This window comes from Cebidichthys violaceus, unplaced genomic scaffold (genome assembly GCF_023349555.1).
Source record: "Cebidichthys violaceus isolate CVI_PGR_0920_01 unplaced genomic scaffold, fCebVio1.0.p SCAF_41, whole genome shotgun sequence".
NCBI classification, from domain to species: Eukaryota; Metazoa; Chordata; class Actinopteri; order Perciformes; family Stichaeidae; genus Cebidichthys; species Cebidichthys violaceus.
Genome location: NW_027176606.1, coordinates 267796 through 288889, shown reverse-complemented (window position 1 = coordinate 288889; position 21094 = coordinate 267796). Strand labels below are relative to the sequence as shown.

At 43.5% G+C, this 21094-nt stretch overlaps 6 protein-coding genes across 7 annotated transcripts; 3 read left to right on the top strand and 3 right to left on the bottom strand.

Annotated features, from left to right (window-relative positions):
- The first annotated feature begins 62 nt into the window (after positions 1–62).
- On the top strand, positions 63–4243 carry gmpr2 (guanosine monophosphate reductase 2). Of its 2 annotated transcripts, none has more exons than XM_068728164.1 (9): positions 63–147; positions 677–836; positions 1135–1254; positions 1364–1447; positions 1542–1715; positions 1817–1898; positions 2347–2453; positions 2745–2947; positions 3069–4243. In XM_068728164.1, exons 2-9 carry the CDS (start codon positions 750–752, stop codon positions 3256–3258), a joined length of 1047 nt encoding a protein of 348 aa, XP_068584265.1. In that variant the 5' UTR covers positions 63–147; positions 677–749; the 3' UTR covers positions 3259–4243. The 2 variants fall into 2 exon arrangements, with proteins under 2 accessions (XP_068584265.1, XP_068584266.1); XM_068728165.1 differs by having other exon boundaries at positions 65–143.
- A 162-nt stretch (positions 4244–4405) lies between these two features.
- On the bottom strand, positions 4406–6342 carry si:dkey-183c6.9 (tripartite motif-containing protein 16). The gene has a single exon (XM_068728163.1). The coding sequence runs from the start codon at positions 6183–6185 to the stop codon at positions 4635–4637; it is 1551 nt and encodes a 516-aa protein (XP_068584264.1). The 5' UTR covers positions 6186–6342; the 3' UTR covers positions 4406–4634.
- A 1152-nt stretch (positions 6343–7494) lies between these two features.
- On the top strand, positions 7495–9869 carry homezb (homeobox and leucine zipper encoding b). The gene is made up of 2 exons (XM_068728139.1): positions 7495–7590; positions 8562–9869. Exon 2 carries the CDS (start codon positions 8583–8585, stop codon positions 9867–9869), a length of 1287 nt encoding a protein of 428 aa, XP_068584240.1. The 5' UTR covers positions 7495–7590; positions 8562–8582.
- Positions 9870–9926: 57 nt separating this feature from the next.
- Positions 9927–12757, bottom strand: cideb (cell death inducing DFFA like effector b). Its single transcript, XM_068728333.1, has 5 exons — positions 12618–12757; positions 12224–12338; positions 11380–11538; positions 11073–11263; positions 9927–10548 (listed from the first exon to the last, which is right to left on the bottom strand). Exons 1-5 carry the CDS (start codon positions 12647–12649, stop codon positions 10404–10406), a joined length of 642 nt encoding a protein of 213 aa, XP_068584434.1. The 5' UTR covers positions 12650–12757; the 3' UTR covers positions 9927–10403.
- A 909-nt stretch (positions 12758–13666) lies between these two features.
- Positions 13667–17930, top strand: tinf2 (TERF1 (TRF1)-interacting nuclear factor 2). Its single transcript, XM_068728162.1, has 10 exons — positions 13667–13994; positions 14251–14453; positions 14591–14698; positions 14896–14991; positions 15121–15231; positions 15341–15464; positions 15555–16353; positions 16874–16932; positions 17044–17123; positions 17485–17930. The coding sequence occupies exons 1-10, from the start codon at positions 13967–13969 to the stop codon at positions 17602–17604; spliced, it is 1728 nt and encodes a 575-aa protein (XP_068584263.1). The 5' UTR covers positions 13667–13966; the 3' UTR covers positions 17605–17930.
- A 283-nt stretch (positions 17931–18213) lies between these two features.
- On the bottom strand, positions 18214–20836 carry dhrs4 (dehydrogenase/reductase (SDR family) member 4). The gene is made up of 9 exons (XM_068728166.1): positions 20746–20836; positions 20329–20444; positions 19472–19649; positions 19274–19375; positions 19070–19140; positions 18918–18969; positions 18686–18820; positions 18512–18567; positions 18214–18429 (listed from the first exon to the last, which is right to left on the bottom strand). Exons 1-9 carry the CDS (start codon positions 20755–20757, stop codon positions 18315–18317), a joined length of 837 nt encoding a protein of 278 aa, XP_068584267.1. The 5' UTR covers positions 20758–20836; the 3' UTR covers positions 18214–18314.
- Positions 20837–21094: the final 258 nt, after the last annotated feature.

The following is a 21094-nucleotide window of genomic DNA, read 5'->3' as shown; positions in this document are numbered from 1 at the left end:
TTTCTCCTGAGCACCACCTGCTAGCGAAAGCCGTTTAAAAACTACAACTGGGCTGTCAGTTGGTGTCCGCCCCCAAAAACCTTCCCCCGCACACCGTGGATGAGAAAACCCAGCCGCACGGACTAAATCAGCCAGACTTTACCGTAGGTAAATACTTTATTTCGTAAATCTGAAAGACAACTCATTCGTAGACCAATAAATAAGTTGTGCGTAGGTAACGGTCTGTAATGCTAACGTGCATCAAGTTGATTGACACTTGACACTTTTAGCATCGCTAACCTTGAAGTTTGACATCGTTTAGTGCCATAGCATAACGAATAGCACTGTCAGCAGCCTTTTTACGGATTTTCAATCTGCTAGCTCGCTAACAAACTGTAACTAGCTAGTTAGCTAGCATAATAACTAGCCTTGTTAAAGTTACTTCTCTACCAAGTAGTAATAACAGTTTTGGATAATTTTGCCATATCTTTTCGAATGATGTTTATCTTTAACGGGTTCATATCACCGTGCTTGGTGTCGTTAATGGCATTTGAAGCCCATGTGTGAGTGTGTGAAGGGAGGAGAAGACCCAGCGTCAAGCATTCATACTAAACTCTGATCTCTCTCTCTCTCTCTCTCTCTCTCTCTCTCTCTCTCTCTCTCGCTCTCTCTCTCTCCCTCTCTCTCTCTTTCGCAGATTCAAGGCCATTTCAAGTGCTCCATTTCACACTGGATTTGTTGTCACTCTTCCTGCACACCCCGTTTCCAAAATGCCCCGCATTGAGAATGACATCAAGCTGGACTTCAAGGATGTGCTCCTCCGTCCAAAGAGAAGCACACTCAAGTCAAGGAGCGAGGTAAGGTGGCACGGCTGAGGGTTCTTCTCCACATGAAACCCGACTGAAGAGGTTTCCACCAACTGAACCTTTTAGTTTCAAGTAATTTGAGTGAGCACATGTGTCCATTTGGTATAGAGAAGAGTTTACTTATACTTATTTACATTTCACCTTCTGGTTAGAGGATTTAAGCTGTGACATCTACAAAATGCAGGCTCCCGCTGCCCTCTGACTGTAGTAACCCATTGTGAGTCATTGCTCAAATGAATCTATAAAAGTATTTCATACGCTAATGTCACATTGTTGCTGTCTTTCCCAGGTCGACCTGATGAGGAGCTACACTTTCAGGAACTCCAAGGGCAGCTACAGGGGGATCCCCATCATCGCCGCAAACATGGACACCGTGGGGACCTTTGAGATGGCCCTGGCTTTGCACAAGGTAAGTCATGCATTACGAGCCTCACTCACTACACGGGGTTAGACTTTTTTTTTTTCAATGTTATTTATCTCTTGTACAAACGTTTCCTTTTCTTTTTCTCCTGCACTAGTTCACTCTCTTCACCACGGTTCACAAACACTACTCCGTGGATGACTGGGTGGAGTTTGCAAAAAAGAATCCTGACTGCCTGAAGGTGCTCCAAAGTGTTAGTTATTATGGTTCCTCTATTTCAGGAAGTTTATTAATGGTCGTATTTCACTGTGTCTCTTCTCCCGTTCATCTCTCAGAATGTAGCGGTCAGCACAGGGACCGGCGAAGGCGACTTTGACCGGATTTCGGCCATCTTGGCGGCGGTGCCACAGCTGCAGTACATCTGTGTCGACGTGGCGAACGGCTACTCCGAACACTTCGTTCACTTTGTCAAAGACGTCAGGGAGAAGTTCCGCTCTCACACTATAATGGTCAGTAGATGTGTTGCCTTTAAACTGCGGCGCGTGGGGCTAAAACAAGGGAATGGATGTTCATTGACACTATCTTTTATGATGATTTTTATTCGGCTCAGGCAGGAAACGTGGTGACAGGAGAGATGGTAGAGGAGCTGATCCTGGCTGGCGCTGACATCATCAAAGTCGGCATCGGACCAGGTGAAACTGCAAAAACATATTTCTATGTCTGCATGCTATTTATGTTATATTAAAGTTACTATGAGGATCTTTTAACCGGTTATGAAACAGTCTCAATTTATTAGTGATGCTAATTAGCATAATCAATGCTGCGCCCGCTTTAGGAAAGGGGGACACGGGAAAAACCAGAACCAGGACTGAAGCGGAGCAGATGTCAGACCTCTGATAGAGTACAATAAGAGGATTCTAAACTGGGACTCTGGTGCTCGGAAACACTGCCGCTTTTGTCCACAGGGGGCGCCAAAACGTTTCTCTTAGTAACTTTAAAATAACTTTCCTGGATGGATATGTGTATGTGGTCACCCCTATTCATCTGGCACATACAGATCAAATAGATTCAGTTTCCTGTATTTAAAAGGAGAAAGAAACAAGAGGGAGTCATCTCTTGCCCCTGTGTCTTCCTCTACAGGCTCTGTGTGTACCACCCGCAAGAAGACCGGGGTGGGGTACCCCCAGCTCAGCGCTGTGATCGAGTGTGCCGATGCTGCCCATGGCCTGGGGGGCCACATCATCTCTGTGAGTGACTCTCTCCTCTGATCATCCAGTGATTTGTGTAGAAATAATGTGATCGTTTTTGGGAAATAAGCTCATTGGCTTACTTGATCATCTCATCTAACTCGAGGCGAGCGAGAACTGTTCCCTCATGATAGAGACTGTTGCTCATTCATCTCTTCTTTCCCCACAGCCGGTGTGGTTCGGTCGACACGCATTTCACCCTGAGAAAGTGCAGCCTTATCTTTGGCCGCGATAAACAGAGTGACTCTATCACATTGTGTTCCGTTTCGCCGTGTCTCCTCTTTCACACAGGACGGGGGATGCACTTGCCCGGGAGACGTCTCGAAGGCTTTCGGTGCCGGTGCGGACTTCGTGATGCTGGGCGGTATGCTGGCCGGCCACTCGGAAAGCGGGGGAGAGGTTATTGAGAAAAATGGCAAGAAATACAAGCTGTTCTACGGCATGAGCTCCGACACGGCGATGCAGAAACATGCAGGGGGCGTGGCTGAGTACAGGTCAGAGCCCCACAGTTATTGTCGTGTAAAAACGTTTCTTTCTGATGTGTTTGTGGGTGATTGGGGTGTGCGTAGTGGACACTGTCTCTGAGGACGACCCCAGTGTGTTTCTCGCCTGCAGAGCGTCGGAGGGGAAGACCGTCGAAGTCCCGTACAAAGGCCCGGTGGAGGTGACGATACGAGACGTCCTGGGCGGGGTCCGCTCCTCCTGCACCTACGTTGGGGCGGGCAAACTGAAGGAGCTGAGCCGCAGGACCACCTTCATCAGGGTCACCCAGCAGCTCAACACCGTCTTCGGCAACGACAGCTGAACGTGCAGCTCGACGCTCCTTTCAAGTGGAACCATAATAAGTCTGCAACGCTGCCTGTCTGACTCCCGGATGCTGTTTGTGCATTGAGCATGTGTGAACAGACATGAATATTAATACTTAAAAGTGTTTTTACTAGGCTTATTAGTAGTTAAAGCTAATGCATTTTCATTTTATTGGGTTGACATAAACACATTAGACTCTGATGTTACATTTTGTATGTATGGCAGTACGTCTCCAGCTCTTCGCATGTCTGCTCTCTCATCATTCCAATGCTAAGTTGATCTTTTTTCTTTCTTTTTTTTAACATATATGCAAATCTGCAGCTGTGTATCAAAAGGATCCACAACATGTGTTTATGCCCTGTGCCGAGATCATACTGCAAGCCATTGTCTCACACACATACACAAGTATAGCAAATAATTCAATTGAAAATTAATGTATTTAGAAATTGAATCATTCCACCACGCTTTAAATTTTGCACTTTTTATTTTTTGAGATTTGAGAGTCTAATATTTAGTTTTTGTCATTGTTTCATCGATATGTTATGGAACTACAGTGTCACACATAGGTTACATTTTTATTTTAAATAGTAGGCGAGTTAGATTTTGAGAGATTCATACCTGGACCACAGTACACGCTGAATGAGTGCAGCACTAGAGCACATAGCAATGAAGTGCTGAAGCCCTCACAGAGGTGTTATTCAACATAAAGATGTATGCAGATTCTTCTCCTCTCTGGTTCCAGCTGCTCCTGTTCAGGACCAAACGTTTGTGTGGTCTTAATGTGTGCATTTAAATTAATTTATGGTTCACTGCATTCCTTTAAATGAAGTGGTCGTTCCTCAGAGGTGTTAAAGTATTGGTCTCACTTCACACCGTGTCTGTAGTTACTCCACCTCAAGCTGTTCTTGCATAATCTGCATTTCATTTTGTTACGGTTTTTAAATTCACCTGTTTTAAAACGGTCAATAAAAACATTCCACGTCTTACGATTTTACGGATTTTTTATTATTGATTTACAAACTCTGACCTTACGCTGTGATATAACTACTATGTGAGAGCGATGATGTGTCACCACCAGTAGATGGAGACAAACACATTAAGCTGGCGGACAGAATTAATTAACATCACAACAAACAAGACAGATGAAGACGTTACATTTGCTTTAATTGTATGATGATTATATTGTACACTAAGAATCCCAGCATTGGCTTTTTACTGATATCTGCACTAGAAGCACTATTTATAGATTCAACAGAAGCTTAACAACAATGAGATTTATACTCGTCCAAAGAGACGTTATCACTGTAGATATTTGGAGCGATGCACTTCTTAGATTTCTATTATGATTAGCAATGATCAACAGTGTCCCATCCATTACTGAAGTTCACAAACCACCTCTGTGGTGGATATGTCACCAATACTTGCTCCACAGGAACATTTATCCAGGAAAGAGTAGGAGCGCCATCCATCAGTGTATTCTGTGTTTCTCTTGACGTAACTCTTTCCACAGAGGCACTGCCAATGCTGCTGGGGGATCATTTGGGTATTTTCCTCTCCTAGTTGAACAAAGGGGGCCAGGTCCCAGTTGTTGAGGCTCATCTTAATTGTGATTATTTCTTCCCTCTGGTACTGTCCGGTTCTGCTGAAGAAGGACAGCAAAGAAGACCCAAAGTTCCAAAACACCTCCACCACTTCAGGTCGTGGTACGGCCTCATCTCCGTTTTTGCCCTGATGTGTGATTAACGCAGAGGAAACCCTGCATCGTTTCTCTGGTGTGGTCATGACATAACCCTGCAGCCCAAAAACATTTTGTGGACCGACAGATGCATCAGCACACTCGTCATACTCTGCCGTGAGAGAGCTGAGCTGGTTACCTTGGCAGCACAGACCAAAGACATGTCCGTCCTTCAAGTTCTTTGTAGGCTGTTTGTCACATAAACCGACGGTCCAGTCAGAGTCTCGGGAGAGACTGACCGTCCACCTCTGAAAGTTAGGAGCTGTCTGGATACTACGGATCAGAAGAGTGGCAGAACATTGCCTCTGCTCACCACTGTAGAAAACCTTCCTTTTGTCTTTGGACATTGACATGCCAGGGCCGAAAGTCTGTGGGTCAAAGATCAGGTCTGAACTAGCAGCAGTGAGCTTCTGGTGGTTCTCTGGGTCAACCAGAGACAACAGAGATCCACAGAAGAGGCCCGCTTGCTTTACCATTTTTTCACCGTTCTCTCTCAGCTCCTGAAGCAGTTTGTCCCGCTCTCTGCCGGGCTCCAACCCTTTTCTCAGATCCACAGCCTTGGCCTTCTCCACATCCTGATGCACCTGGGAATACATCTGCAGGAATCTGAAGGTGTCCTTCTCCTTCTGTGCTGCCTGCATGCTGCTCTTGCTGGTTTTGATCGACACCATGCGGGCAGACACTGAGCTCTGGACAGTGGTCAGGGCAATGTCTTGCAGGCTTGTGACAGCCTCAATGAGACGCACGCTGGAGCAACCCAGCTTCTCTCTTTCGCTCTTCTCCCACTTTTCCAGACTCACGTTCTCGTCGTCGGTTTTCACCAGCATGGCCTGCTGCTCGGCGACGAGCTTCTCCGCGAGCTCTTTGTGGGCTGTGGAGAAGGTCTTCATGTTGTGCAAGCGGTGCTGGTCTTCAATGGCGCAGGAAACACACACACAGGTCATGTCATCCAAGCAGTAGTACTCCAGCAGTTTGCCATGTTGGGGGCATTTAGTGGTCCCACATAAAGCCATAGGCTCAGTCAGAGGGTGGGTTTGTAGTAACACAGGAGTGGTCAGGTGGGCCTGGAGGTGCTGGACGCACATGGAGATCTCACATTTCATGCAGGTCTTCCGTGCCGGTTTCCTGTCCTCCTCTATGCACATGTCACACAGGATAACTTGTGGGTCTTTTTGTAGATTTTCAGACATGTTTACAAAAGCAGGAAGTCCTGATTTTCTTGAATATCATTCAGTGTTGTCCTTAGGATCCTGCTTGTTGCTCTTTGATTGAGTCTGTTTCTGCCAATGAAGTAAGATTTTGCTGAATTTAGTAGTTCACCCGTCTCTGGTCTCTCAGTCTCTGGTCTGAATGCTCTGCCACAGAGAGCACTGCACATCGGTTTCGATTCTGCGAAAACGAAACTTCAGGGGGTGGAGCCATGTTGTTTGGACTGGTTAGGTTAGATACGTTTCATTTCACACATTAGAAATGAGCAAACACTCATGGGAGTGGGAATATATTATATAACTTGCCAAAACATGTTGGTGTAACTCTGGTGTAAAGATTAGGATTGATAAACCTATTATAATCTAGCACAACATTTTACAATTGATTCATCACGTACATTTTATTTTACATGTTCTTGATTTATATTTAATAACATTTGTAGCTTCAGATTTGCTCTATTTATGTTGAAAAATCTGTCTTTAAACTTGTTTCGCATGTGTTTTAAATTTGCAATGACAGCACAAAATATTCATTTTTATTGCAGCTTAGCACTAATTAATTACATTTATATTCACCAAATGAGACAAAGAAACAAAATCTAATTCTGGTAGTGATTGGTAGGCATTGAAATGAATATGATTAATAATGTGTAAACAGAGATGTAGTAATGTGGTCTATGGCTAATAGACCACAACATGGCTATCCATTACAGAAGTTCATAAAACACCTCTGTGACGTACGGAGCTGTCAGGTTAAAAACAACAAAAACGTCTCGGTCAGTTCGGCGAAACAACCACAACACTGGAGCGCACACACCCGTGGGATAGGTTCATAGCATGTTATTTTTAGATTGGTCTCAAATAAAAATACATTAAATAAGTGCTACTAAATATTCCAAAACCACGTTTTCATAATCGCCCTTCAATCTATCTAATCACCACACCTGCTGATCTATATTCACATTCGCCCAGTATGTTGAGCTGCTGCACATAGCTTGAACCAAAATAGAAGGTGTGCATTGGTATTTAAGGTAGAAAACAGAGGGTAACTAGCCTTCAAAATGACCATTCAGTTCGAAAAACATCTCTCTGTTAAATATTTTCAACAAAAAATGAACATAACCTCGAAGAAGGTTTGTTGTCTCCATCCAGACTGCAAACGTTTCAGCCAGGTGTACCAAATAAACTTCATACAAAGTGTATATTTGAATAAGTAGTCTATATCTTTCATCATGCATTATTTAACGTGTATTTATACCATATATAATCAAGTTGAGAGGATGTGGAGAAACGTTATCTGGATCCACTGGGCGGTTTTAATAGACTAAACCAGATCAGCAGAAAAACATCTGTCAAACTTGCACAAGACTTTGTTGTGCTCTTAAAGGTACGTTGGGAACTAAAACCATTCATTATTCAAAGTTAATGATAACATCAATGTATTCTTGATACTGCCACGGAACGCATTGATGATTAAACCTTACGTAAAAGTAGCTAAGTTTACTGTATTAACAGTTAGCATAACGTTACTAGCAGGCTAACAAGTCCTTTGCGCGTGCAGCAGTGACGTACCGGCTAGCAAACTAGCAGGCTGGCTAACTAGCAGGCTAGCTAACGTTACGGCTAATGCTAACAAACCGATAATCAGGCCGCAGCCCAATCAATCATCGTAATCGATGACATGTAACGTGACTGCACGTTACTGTAAACTCGGTTCTCCATGTTAGGCGAACATTAATTACACAAACATGGAAAGAAATGACTGAACGTCAGACTTTAGCGCGAATTTGGCAGCTACCTCAATATGAATTTTTAACCAAATTAAAGCTAATTAACCGCCCGTGTTGTGGTTATTCTGTTCGTGGTATTGGGTCAATGATTTAGTTAATTAACTTCTTCCATCACTGTTAACTCTGGTAACAATACACAAATATGATGCATTAAAGATTCAACTAAAACGAATGAATACTTTATTTTTGATGGTTCAATTATATTTTGCTCATGATGTGTATCATTCTCAAGTCATATTTTGAAAGTAGGCAACTTGTACTTGAATGAAGGGTCTGTGTACTGCTGCTGCATGGACTGTCAGCTGACAGTAAATAACACCTCTATTAAACAGCTCTTTTCCTTACATACTGTTTAGTTGAAGTAGATGTGGCTAACATGGCTCTTTTATCACAGTATATGTCATGTTATATTGTATGTGTTGTACATTGAAAGTATACAGGATATATACTGTATATACTAGAAAAATATGAAAGTGCATTCAGATGATTACTTTTCAGTTTTTGTGTTTTATTTTATGAATGAATACATATTTTCCTTGGTTATCAACACTCTCTGTTTGTCTGCTAGTTCCAGGGGTCACTCCAACAGATGAGGAAGATGAGGCAAAAAGCTGGTGAAGGACTCCCCCATCTCAGACAGGAGACACCCAACGCTCCTGAAATGAACGCTGCCCGGGTGGCTTTCCGTCTGAACCAGAGCAGTGTGCTGTGTCTCCCCCTGGTCTCTGACAGCCAGAGGCTTATATGGGTGTCCTCAAACGAGTTCAACCTGCAGCTGGATGTTGCAGCCAAGCTGGACGAGGCCTTCAGCCGGTTTCCGTACCTGACCCAGACGCAGACAACTGCCTTGGCGCAGCGCTGCTCTCTGCACCCGGACCAGGTGAAGGTGTGGTTCATGGCCCAGAGGCTCCGCTACGGCATCAGCTGGGACTACAAAGACATCCCCAGTGTTCGGTCGAAAGTAATGACAGGTCGGGGAAAGGAAGAGTCGCGGAACAGAAAGCGGGCAAAGGTAAAAGAGGATGGAGGAGAGAATAAGAACTGCAAAAGAGAGGTAGAAGAGCCCGGTGAGAAGAAGGCAGGAGAGGTTCGGGAGGAACAGGGTGCAAGCGAGGGAAGGATGACGGGGGAAAACGCGAGGGCGACTGAGAGATCGGACATCAAAGTGAAGCCAGAGCAACCAGTGAAGAAAGACAAGGACAGAGAAGGAGAAGAAGACAAAAGGAATGCTCAGAAGAAGCGCAAAAGGACGACGGCGACGGACAAGATGGGAAAGAAGAGAGTGAAGCAAGATGTTGTGGAGAGAGCAGAGGGAGGAGAAATAAGAAGTGAAGGAGCTGAGAGGGAGAGTCAAATATACACCCAGGAGGAGACCACACATTTCACCAGAAAGAAGAAGAAGAAGAAGAAGAAGGCAAAAGCAGACAAAAGATCGCCGCCTGGCCAAGAGTGGCCTGCTAGGAGCTTTGTGGCGCCTGGTGAGAATAACCTCGTCGCGGACGGGTCACCCACCGTGACCCAGCAGCAGGGTTCTCATGAGGTACACACACGCACACTTCCCAAGCGGGTCCGCTTCAAAACAAAGACGCGGACCCAGTTGGAGATGATGAAGGCGGCTTTCTCCAATTGCCAGTATCCAGGCGTGGAGGACTACACCCGAATGGCGACGGGGATTAACGTCCCCCGCTACCTGTTGGTTCAGTGGTTCGGTGACATGCGCTATTACATCAAGAAATCCAGACCGGGCTGGCTGACCCAGGAGCAGTACAGCCGGGCGCTGGCCAACATCAATTACCGGCAGTATTTGAAAGCGCTGGTGAAGATGGAAAGCTGTATCGAGGGGGAAAGTGTGCCGGCGCCTCCGGGGGAGAAATGACGCTTTGAACTTGAAGACAGATGTTTGATAAAATGTTGCCCAAATTGAGACACATGCTTGAGAAATGTTCTTTTATGTTGTTGTTATACTGTTAAATGTACGGACTTTACAAAAGACCCACGAGTCCCTTGTGTGCCGTGCAGATGTTTTTCATTGTCAGTAAAACACTTTGATTGTTCGAAACACAGCTCCTCTTGTGATTAGTTACATTGAAACTACAGCTGTCATATTTCCTTTTTTTTTCACAATAGACAGTGATGTTTCAGATGAAAATGACACACAGGGGTCTGCCAGAGCAGATACTCTGCACAGAATTAACAAAAAATAAAGTACAATTCTATAATATTATGTATATATTGCACAAAAATAGAAAAGAAAACTACATTAATACCAATGCACATTCTCATGTTATCCAGCTACATCCCTAAGCTTCTTCTGTTGTTCCTGACATTTATTTTTCCAGACCTTCCTACAAATCCCGATTGAAACAATGAGACCAGATGTTTCAGCTGAGCAGGTCTCTCTTGGCTCCGTCTAGTTCCAGCTGGCCGTGTACTCCGTCCTCTGTTGTGGCTGCCACAGCTCGGCGCCTTCGATGATGCGGCGGATCATGGAGGCGGAAGTGATGAGCAGTTGTCCGGCGGCGTGCAGGAGGCTGGAGGCGACACGCAGGGCCTCTCTGGAAGACGGCACAGAGACAGAGTGTCATCAGATTTAAGATAACAAGTCACATTTAATGTCACATTACTACGTCTTTGTCACCGGGAATGTGCACTAAATTTGAACTTTTAAAAGTATTATTTCTTCCTTATCCACACAAAGTATTTGTCATATCATCTGCTGAGTATGCAAATGAAGATAAGATTGACAAATTGAAGGCGCAGAGATGGAACATACATTTACTCCACTACATTTACTTTTCAGATTCCGATTTTACATAAAAAAAAAAAAACAGTTCATTTCTATGAGTTGTTAGCAGTTCCACAATAGAGACACTTCCCCTCTAAACTCATTTAGAGAACTCGTTTGAGGCCACAAGAGGTGAAAATATTTCACAAAAAAAGAAATGTTGATGAATACAAATTTCTGTCGTAGATTTTGTTCTTTTTCATCTTTCCTTTCCCATTAATCATCTCACAACCCCCAAGATTCAACTTGTGGCCCTTTGAAAAAGCCCCCTTCACCCTCTTCCGTCTGACTTACCTGAGGATCTTCTTGGGCCCCAGACATTCAAAGTTGGCGCTCACGGAGTACAGGCCTTGAAATGTGGCCTTCACATTCAGGGAGCCAAAGACATCCTTCGGGCTGATCCTGTAGAGATCAAAGGTGACGCGAGCTATGTCTCTCCCGGTCCGAGACTTGTTGTGCTCCTGAGATTTGGCCACGACTGCACCCTGGTGGATCAGAGAGCATATTAGATATTGCCATAATAGACAAAAAAAAGCCTGTGTGAGGCATAACATAAAGTACATAAGGGGCTATGAAATAAATAACATTTGGGCAAACGTACCGACTGTGGTCTCCACGTCTGTCCAGGCTCCAGGGCCATGAGCATGGTGTTGTCAGACAGGGTCATGAGGAACTCGTCGGAGTCCACCTCCGTACCGTCCTCCTCGCAGGCCAGAGACAGAGACACCGCAGACAGGGACAGCAGCAAAGCCTGGCACACCTGCAGCACAGATTCAAGATTAGTGCACGACAGAACAAAGAGCTTCAACCTCCTAAATAGTACGCCGTCCTGTTGTGTATGACGACTGTTTTATTTGGGGGGGAATCCAGTTACATAGAAAATCAGACACCAGAACAGTATTTATTCTCATAGAAATATGAAGCTGTTTGTATCAAACTGGTGAAAACGCCTTCATGTTTCCATTTAACTGCAATTTTAGCTACTTTAAATCGGCCAGGAAGTCAATTAAACATACAACTAATATTCAGTGTGGCCCTCGGCTACATCTAATCTTTTGGCGTTGACTCATGATGTGATCACATATTGGATATCATCAAGGCTCTGACAAAGATTTTAGACAAGATAGCCATTATGGTGTTGAAACATGCTGATTATTGACATTTATTTTTAGTAAATAAGTAATAAAGCTTTTGGTTTCATTCTGAAGAAATTCTTAATGAGGTTTATATACTATTATTTGCTTATTTTCGCCTTTATCATTTTTTATTTCATAAGACTTTATTATATATTTAGTTCTTCCTTTCACCATCAATTTTCATTTTACATTTTCTTTTCCTCATTTTTATTATATTGTGTTATATATACGGCAAGCAGCTTCACCCTGATCAGAACCTTTTCTGTCATTATTTTTATGTAAGTTTTTAATTAATGAATTTACTCTCACCCTCTCTTTCAGCTCCTCCAGGGTCCCGGCCGTGATGCCCTTCCTGGTCTCCCGGTCATGCCTACAGACTCTGAAGGGACGCTGTGGTGGGGACCACACTCGCTTGGTCACAGATCTGAGGAAATACCACACAGAAAGGTATTTAGATCGTTTAATGTGTGAGTCACATGTCAAAACGTCTTCTGTGTAACAGGCCAACACTTGAATATGTCATAAGATAAGATTCAGCTTAAAATGACATCTTAAATTGAGTTAATTACTCTCTTACATAAGTCCTACATTCATTTTGGGAGCTCCAACAGCCACACAATGTTGTTTGGATCGTTGATCAAGCAGAGGGATCATGAAGCAAATCACTAGAATACCAACAGGCCAAAACTAATTCTCCACTTACTTGATAAATGAAGATGTTGTATCCATGCTCATCGGTCTCCTGGTGTCTCTTCTCACGGCCTTGTTTTTTTTGGTGAGCTGTTTTGGTGAAACAAATCGTGATAATGTCAGCACTACTTGTGTTTGACCCAGCAGATGGACTTTGCCCCGAGCCTGGTGATAACTCAAATACAAAAAATCACAGAGCAAAGTTCATCTGTGTGTGCATGTGAGAGACATTCTTTTAGCATCTGACAAGAGTTAATACCTCTACAGCACGAATGATACTGGGTATTTGAGGTTGATACCAGTGTTAATATTTGAGAGTTCAATAAAAGCTAATTGTATCGGAACATATTACACAAATAAACAGTTTTGAGAAGGATTCCTTATATTTGTTTTTTTTTACTTCTAAGAGATATATACATTACGACAATATTAATATCTTAACATTTTAGCAATTTTATCTCATTGTAGGGATATAAACTCATATTGATACCTATCATGGTTTGTATAACAGTTTGTTTCTTTAATTTTCTTTTTTTTGGCCTTTTCTCTGGGCAATTATCTTAGTTTTAATTCTCATATAATTCGTGCCCAATGCTTCTTAAAATACTATAATAATAATAATAATAATAATAATAACTTTTTTTATATAGCACCTTTAAGTTCACAAAGTGCTTTGACAGTCAAAGCATCAAAAACAAGGCAATAATAACAACAGCAGAAAGCTCAGTGAGACAGTTAATAATATTGTTCACATCATTACCTTCAAATGTTGTTGTTTCTTATACTATTTTTACTATTTATAACACATTTAAGAAGTAAACTCCATAGACTGCATATGGTAAAATCACAGAAATAGTAAAACAGATGGGACCAACGGCTGTCGGATCTGCTGCTGCGTCATGTCCTGTTAACATCGATGGTTGCGCTTGTTTTTAAATATCATAGTGCCCGCGAGGGCGGAGTTTCATGGCCGAGCCAACAGTCTTTCATGCCAAACGCGCGTAAGCACCGCCCACTCGGTGCAGGCGAATGAGAATAAGATTGACAACGTCCAGTGATGGCGGGAGGATGAGAAGCAGAACTTTTGACGGAGCTTTGTTTCGGACAGCTAAACAATAACAACAACAACAACAACAACAACAACAACAACGATAGGGTGTAACGACAAACTAAACACAGTGCAGAGTAAACATAACCTCAGCTGCGTTTCCTTGACAACTTTGCCTCCGTTAAACGGTTAGTTCCGCGTCAGCTTGAAGTTTACTCGTGCAGTAATGTGTCTAAGTTGCTAAGCTAGCGTTAAATTAACGTCAGCTTGTGGTCAATTAGTGTTAACCTCCATAGACTAGCTGTTTGAGTGACATGGCTACAAGAAAACGCAAGGAAAATGGTGAGTATTAATAGCCTTTAAACTGTTGTAGTGAACCTGGTTTATGTTGAACGAGGTTAGTTATGTTAGTTTAGGTTGTGGCTGTCAGTGGAGTCATGCCATATCTTGTCAGACACAGCTGGGTAGCTCAGTCAGCTGATGGGAGACTCCAGCATCACTGATTGGGTTGTAGCCAGCAGTGCCACATTTTAAGTCGGATTAGTTGCTGTGAATGCACCACTGTTGTCCCATCTTTTCCTTTTTCTCTCCTGCTCAGATATCAGCCTTCCCTTTGCTGCCCTCCAGCTCCTGGCCCCGCCCGTGCGCCTGGTGTCCGCAGCCCTCTGGAAGGTGATGAAGCAGAGGGACGTGATGCAGTACGGGGTGGTGGAGGAAGTCGTGACCTCCGCCTGTGAGACCGTCCCGGGGCTGCTCACTGTGAGACACCAGGGCAAGCTTGCACTGGGGCTGAGAGGACGGGTGAGCTTCTGATGGGACTCTAGTGAGACCTCTCCTGTCTCTGTTGTCCTTCTTGATAGATACACCATCACCATATCTGCACTATTTCAGTATTCTATTACCGGTTTGACTGCGGTTCATTGACCTGTTCTTTTCAGTTAATCTTGGAGCTGTGCTGTACGCAGCCAGATGAAAAGGTGATCACGCCACACCTGCAGAGGATGCGCGCTCCTGCTGCTTTGTCATCCTCCTCTTCTCCTACTATGGTAAATTGAATTTAATGTTCAAGATTTAAAAAATTGCATTGAGATTTTTGTCACTGTAAACACTTTGTAGGTTGTTTTTTTTCCCCCCAGCATACTCTTAATGCTCCGTTGCACATTGCTACAATGCATATATGACTCATTTTATGCTATCACTCTTGTATGGGAATAGGTGTAATTTTTGCTTTTTTTCCCGCTAGAGAAGGGATCTAAAAATCCTGAGAACAGTGGAAAATTTCCATTCATTGGTTCACACTCTGCTAAAAGACCCAACAGAGAGAGAACACTTCTTCAAGGCGAGTCCCTCTCCTCATGTTTGTTTGCGATCATACAGCAGCAGACCTGATATCGGTCTCTATCGTGGTCATTTCTCAGTAGAGGTTCGTAGGAATGTGAAGGCCAAACATTCTTCTCTCCTCTCACAGGAGGAGTTTCCTGTGGATTATGGTCCAAAGTATGACCAGGAGCTGGAGAAGCTGCTGTGGGAGTTTTTGATTCGTCTGGACCAGTTACTCCCGGTTCCCAGCCTCGCTCAGGTAGTTGGTGCTTTTGAGAACGGCTTCCCTTTTATTTGTCACACACCACACCTTCCTTTTTCATTTCAAAATGAAAGAAACGGTTTATGTATTCATCATTTGTGTCCAGACCGTGTCGTGGCTCAGTGACGCCCCCCCTGTCCTGGAGGAGTGTGCGCGGGCGGCCACCCAACCACAGCTCCTGAAGATCTTGCTTCAACATCAAACCTGTCTGGGTCACCTGGAGACTGCAGGTAGAACTTCTGAGTTTATCTTCTTAGCTAGAATGACTGTAAATTACTACTGATTCTCATCATACTTATGTTGTTGTTTGGTTTTTACAGCATCCCTCCCTCCAAACATGGGAGACTCCATCCTAGCGTCACTTTCTTTGCCACCCTCTGGAAGAATACCTTCAAATCCACCAACGGGAGCCCAAAAGTCTGGAGTGGACCAGTCCCATGGCACACAGACGAGAGACAAAACGGCATTTATCACACCTGTTATCGGACTAATATCTAATGAAGATGTGCCAGTTATGATCAGGACAAATGAGCACTTGCACCCCAAAGAGAACCTGAAATACACTGTGGTTAAAGAGAGACACAAACCAAAAGATGGTGAAGAACAAGTGGAGGGCGAGAGGAACGCATCAAAAAGAAGAAGTGGAATGAAACGCAAGCAACCTGACGAAGTAACAGGTGACTCCGACGGGGAGGAGGAAGTGTTTGGCCTGTCCACATCTGGGAAAAACAGGATAAGCAGGAGTTTGAGAAATGGAGCGAGCGTTGTCAAGCGGGACGGAGGTGACCAGGAGACAAATGAGAGCGAAGGAGACGGAGCCGTAGGAAACGAGGAGAGTAGCGGAGCAGCCCTGGAGACCTGCATGACCCAGCTGGGCGTCAAAACGCTGCACCTGCCTGAAGATCCGTTCCTCTGCTCCATCTTTGTCTCTTGCCTGAGGAGCCAACCCAGAGTTATTGTTGAAAAAATGACGACCGCTAGCGGGGCTGATGGAGGAGGTAACTCCTTATACGTGAAGCAGGAGGCTCCGAGGAGGAAGTCACCGGTCAAAGCTGAAACACGGATTCACAGCCGACCTCTGAAGCCTGACTCGGACGACTCTGGTCTGGACGACAAAGAGTAAGAGATAAGGGAATACAGCGCACATGGTGCCGAATACGCCTTAACGCCAAGTTTGTAGTGCAAGACTTCAGCTACCAGCTTTAAAAACCTGCTGAATTACATTGTTTTTTTTTTTGATTTTGTTAACTAGCTTGTTCTCTGCCTTGGTTTCTTGTGTTGTACATTTTGATTTAAAACATACCAGTGATCTCTGCAGTCACATGGCAGAACCAGACATTTTACGTTGACCTCGCAGGAGCTCATTTTACTGATGTATACAATAGTTTAAACTAGCATTGTCCTACAAATGCAATAAAGCCAACTGATTTAGTTCAATGTTTCCGGTTTCATTTGTTTTTTTCTGTCTCTGTCAGATATTATTGGTCATTTAAATATCTATATTGTTCTTTTAGAATTGCAGGTCTTATAAAGAGAAACATATTTATGATTCAACTGCATTTCAATGTTTCGTGGTGTTCTTAAGACTTAAACTAGAAAAGCAGCGTAGTAATAGATTTGTGTTGTTTCTACTCGACAGAAATTTTCCTGTATTACCGAGTATAAGCAGCTCTCCGTCTCTGCAGCGTCGTAACACAGGTGACTTCACGCATCGTGTCTCTTGAACGAAGAGAATTGGGAAAAAAAGAAACCAGATCAACAATGAAAAATCTCCTGCACAGATTTCTAACTGTTTTATTTTGTGTTTAGTGACGCCGGGCCTTCCAGGAGACACAGACGACTACGTAGCTGATTCTGAGGACGAGGCGACGAAGAACTTCAAAGTCAGGGTATGTATCCTCCAAACATGAGAAACACAGGGTTCCCACTGGCAGGGACAATGCTTAAAATAAGTACATACCTTGAATCCTTGATTTATTTAAAAAAAAAATAAAAAAATCTGGCAAAATTCATCCTGAGGAATATTCTGTTGACTTCTTTGTAACATGATTGCAGGCTAACAAAGAAAGATGAACTCTATTATGCATCATTTCAAACCACTTTAAGCCTTTAAATTGACCAAATAACACCCTGACCGTCAATGAAAAGTGTTTTCACTGGTAGAATAAATATTGCTCTCCTCACAGTTGTGCTGACGTTTCAATAAAGTTTGATCCGTCATCCGTGTTTTCCCCTAACTGTCTCCCTCAGCTGTTCATGAAGCGCTACTACAAGACCAAACACGGCACATACGTTCCCACTCTGAGGGAGTACTGGAAGCCCGGGATGACGCGGCGGGACTTGACATCTGCTGGAAGAAAACGCAGATGATGAAATGGATTTTTTTTTTTTTTTTTTTTTTACTGCCCAGATGGGTGGCCAGAAAGATGCCAGAGGACTAAAACTGTGGTTACGTTGGGTTTTCTCCACCAGCTGCATTGAAAGAAAATCCCAAAATACTTTGTTTTTCACCGGCCACTGTGGCTGATGGACATTTATTATCGTTACCTTTCTCTTCATTTATGATTTCACTGTAACTGAATCAGATATTAACTGTCAGTGGTTTATCAGTGTGGAAAATTAAATTATAGGCTCTCATCATGCAAACGTATGTGTCATTTTAAATTGTTACTGTGCAGTAAATAAAGACCAGAATATTTTAAACCCGTCATGTGCTCAGTGAACATGTGTTCTTGAACCGCTCCTTCATCCAATTAATGTCATGTGGAAGGAATAAGTGAGTCGTTTTAAAAACCTCCCACAACTGGGTTTGTCAATCGTATGTATATTTGAGTACTAATACATCACATAGGGACATGTATCATTGACTGAAAAACTTCACATTTATTTAGAAATTGAATGTCATCTTATCACACAGACTGTTGAAATTAATTTAAAATGTCGCGGCTTATATGAGCTCTGGTATTAAGGTTTTTAGATGTATTCTGGCTGTGCTGTGTCAACACTTGAGAATATAATGTAATCAAAACGTATATATATATATATATATATATCTACACAGGAACACAGTGTTTGTTGACTCAGAGTCGGCAGCCGATCCCTCCGGTCACCGTGACGGTCTCTCCGGTGATGTAGGAAGCCTCCTCGGAGCACAAGAAGGCAATCACTCCACCGACCTCCTCCGGCTCTCCGATTCTGAAGAGCACAATGTGAAATATGGTATTCATGTGTTCATAGTTCAGCATATTAGTCAGACGCTTGTGACAACGGGTTGTACCTTTTAATGCTGAGCCGCTTTTTAAACTCTTCCACGACGTCTTCATTTCCCCATAACTGGAACAACACGGTGTATTAAAGAGACTTTCATGAATTAACGAAGAAAACACAGGTTTTAAATACCGGATTTCAGCGTGTGATACAAAGACAACTGTGTGTGTTTCTCCCTCCTCACCGCAGAGCTGAAGCGGGTCTTGATGACTCCAGGAGCCACGCAGTTGACCCTTATGTTACCGTGGGCCAGCTCAGGGGCCAGCGCCCGGGTCAGACCCAGCAGAGCGGTCTTACTCACGCTGTAAGGGCCCAGGGCCTGCAGAGACGGAGACACGGCGTCCTTAACATGCATACATGCACATTGGACTTGACCTATTTATCTTCATATAAACATTGTTTATTCTCTCACTGACCTGCATCGGTTGGTATCCAGCCACAGACGACACAAATACCACATTCCCCCCTCTAAAAGAAGGAAGATACAGAGCATTTGTGGTTAAACATACAGCGTGGAGTTGTAAAGTCTTTATTGTTGTTTTGGATTGTCTTTTAGTTCGTCCCTCACCCCCTCTTCATCATATGAGGCACCACCAACTTAGTCATGAGGAAGGCCGATTTCACATTTACAGACAGGATCTAGAGAGAAAGGATCCCATAGTCAAATAAATAAATGGAGGAAGAAGAACGATTTTTCAGAGCCACAGACTCATTCAAACAATTCTTCGTATGCTTGTTAAGCGAGTCCCGGGGCTTCGTCTGTGGCGTGTACCTTGTCCCAGACGTCCTCTGTGGAGTCCATGATGTTGCCGAAGAAAGGGTTGACCGCTGCGTTGGACACCAGGATATCAATGCCTCCGCACTGATCCAGAGTCTAGTCCAAACACAGAATGAGACTATTAATGAGGTTATGAGTCATACGAATCACCGACGAGCTCATAATTGCTGGTTTTCAGCCATGTGGACTCACCGTTTGGACCAGTTTTTCCCTGTCTTCTCCCTTGCCAACGTTACAGGTGGTGCCAGTCACCTGGATGCTCTGGCTCTGCAGCAGCGCCACGGCTTTGTCCACGTTGGCCTGCCGCCGGCTGCTCACCACCACATGGGCTCCTCTCTTTCCAAGAGCCTGAGCTGCAGCCAGACCAATTCTGATTAAGAGGAGGAGCAGAAGAGCATCTCAACAATGGATCAAGTCTGCAACAGTTGTAGCTGTTTCACATGACGTTATTATGAGACAATTGTTTGAGATCACAGCAGGGGGTGCCATCCTTCGGCCGATTCAATGTAATGTAGGGACATTTACTTTAGAGAGTTTGGATAAAACTAAACAGGAAACTCCAAACACAACATGACTGCACTGAAGACCTAAACAAATAGTAAAAACACCAAATGATCGCAGTCAAAACATAAAAACTGCATAAAGAAAAGGGTAGAATGAATGAATAAATAGATAAAGCCAATTTCCCCATAGTGAGCACCATGCAATGTGTTCCACTGTGTAACATTTAAGGACAATTTAGTGTACAAAAACACCACCACTGGTATTCAAATGGTAAAACTAAAAGTTTAGTCACTTTTTTCATAGTCTAGGTGTACATTGTAGCACGGGATGGTAGCTCATGAGTCATGACCAAATATTTTTTGACAGCTGGTTTGATGCGTCACTTCGCCGAGCCTTTTCCTGTCTTGACCTGGTGTGTTGCGGTTACAGTTCACTTATTGCGAAGCCAGTGAGGATGCTCTCAATACCAGCTTAATACAATTATCATCATCATCATATTTTTTGGAGAGTTTAGACAAAAGAGGAATTCATAATGTAATTCATACCCATCTGTGGAGGCAGTGACTATGGCTACCTTTCCAGCAAGGCTACTTTGAGACATACTTCTTTGGCCAGCAACGGGATTGGTCCTAAGGCACCTGAATACACTCCTCAACATCACCTGTGAACACAGAATAGTCACGAATATTATGTTTATGAAAACACTGGGTATCTAGGGTAGAGGTCATCTGGCAGCAGTGGTGCACAAGCTAAGTGCAGAGATAGAAGTAAGCAATTAGTTAACAGAGTTGGAAACAACTTTTTTGACATGTCTCTTAAATAATGAATACACTTATTGATACATGGCGACGCTACAGCAATGATAAAATACTTGATTGGTATTAAAGGCAAACTCAAGACAAGGCTACATTGCATAAGAAACTAATGCAATTACGCAAATGTGATCAAGAGTATTATCTCACCCTGCAACTCATGCAATACTGAATATGAGGTTGAACAGTGGAAGAATTTCTTAAAAGACAAAGTCTACTTCTGGACCTTTGACTACCGACGATTCATTGTATCTTCCGGGTAAAAGTGTCAAAATAAAAGCCTCCAACAAGCAGCAATACGAACTTGCCTGCTCTTTAATTCAATTGTACAACCAAGTCCGTCGAAACAATGATGCCGTTTGTTCAGGGAATTATTCATTTTGCTGTACTGTCCGGTGATATACACAGCGTGGACCACATATTTAGGTTTTTTTTCACTTCAAAGCATAGTTTTATGATTCTTTTTACAAAATCCGGACGTCCCTAAACGCAACTCTCA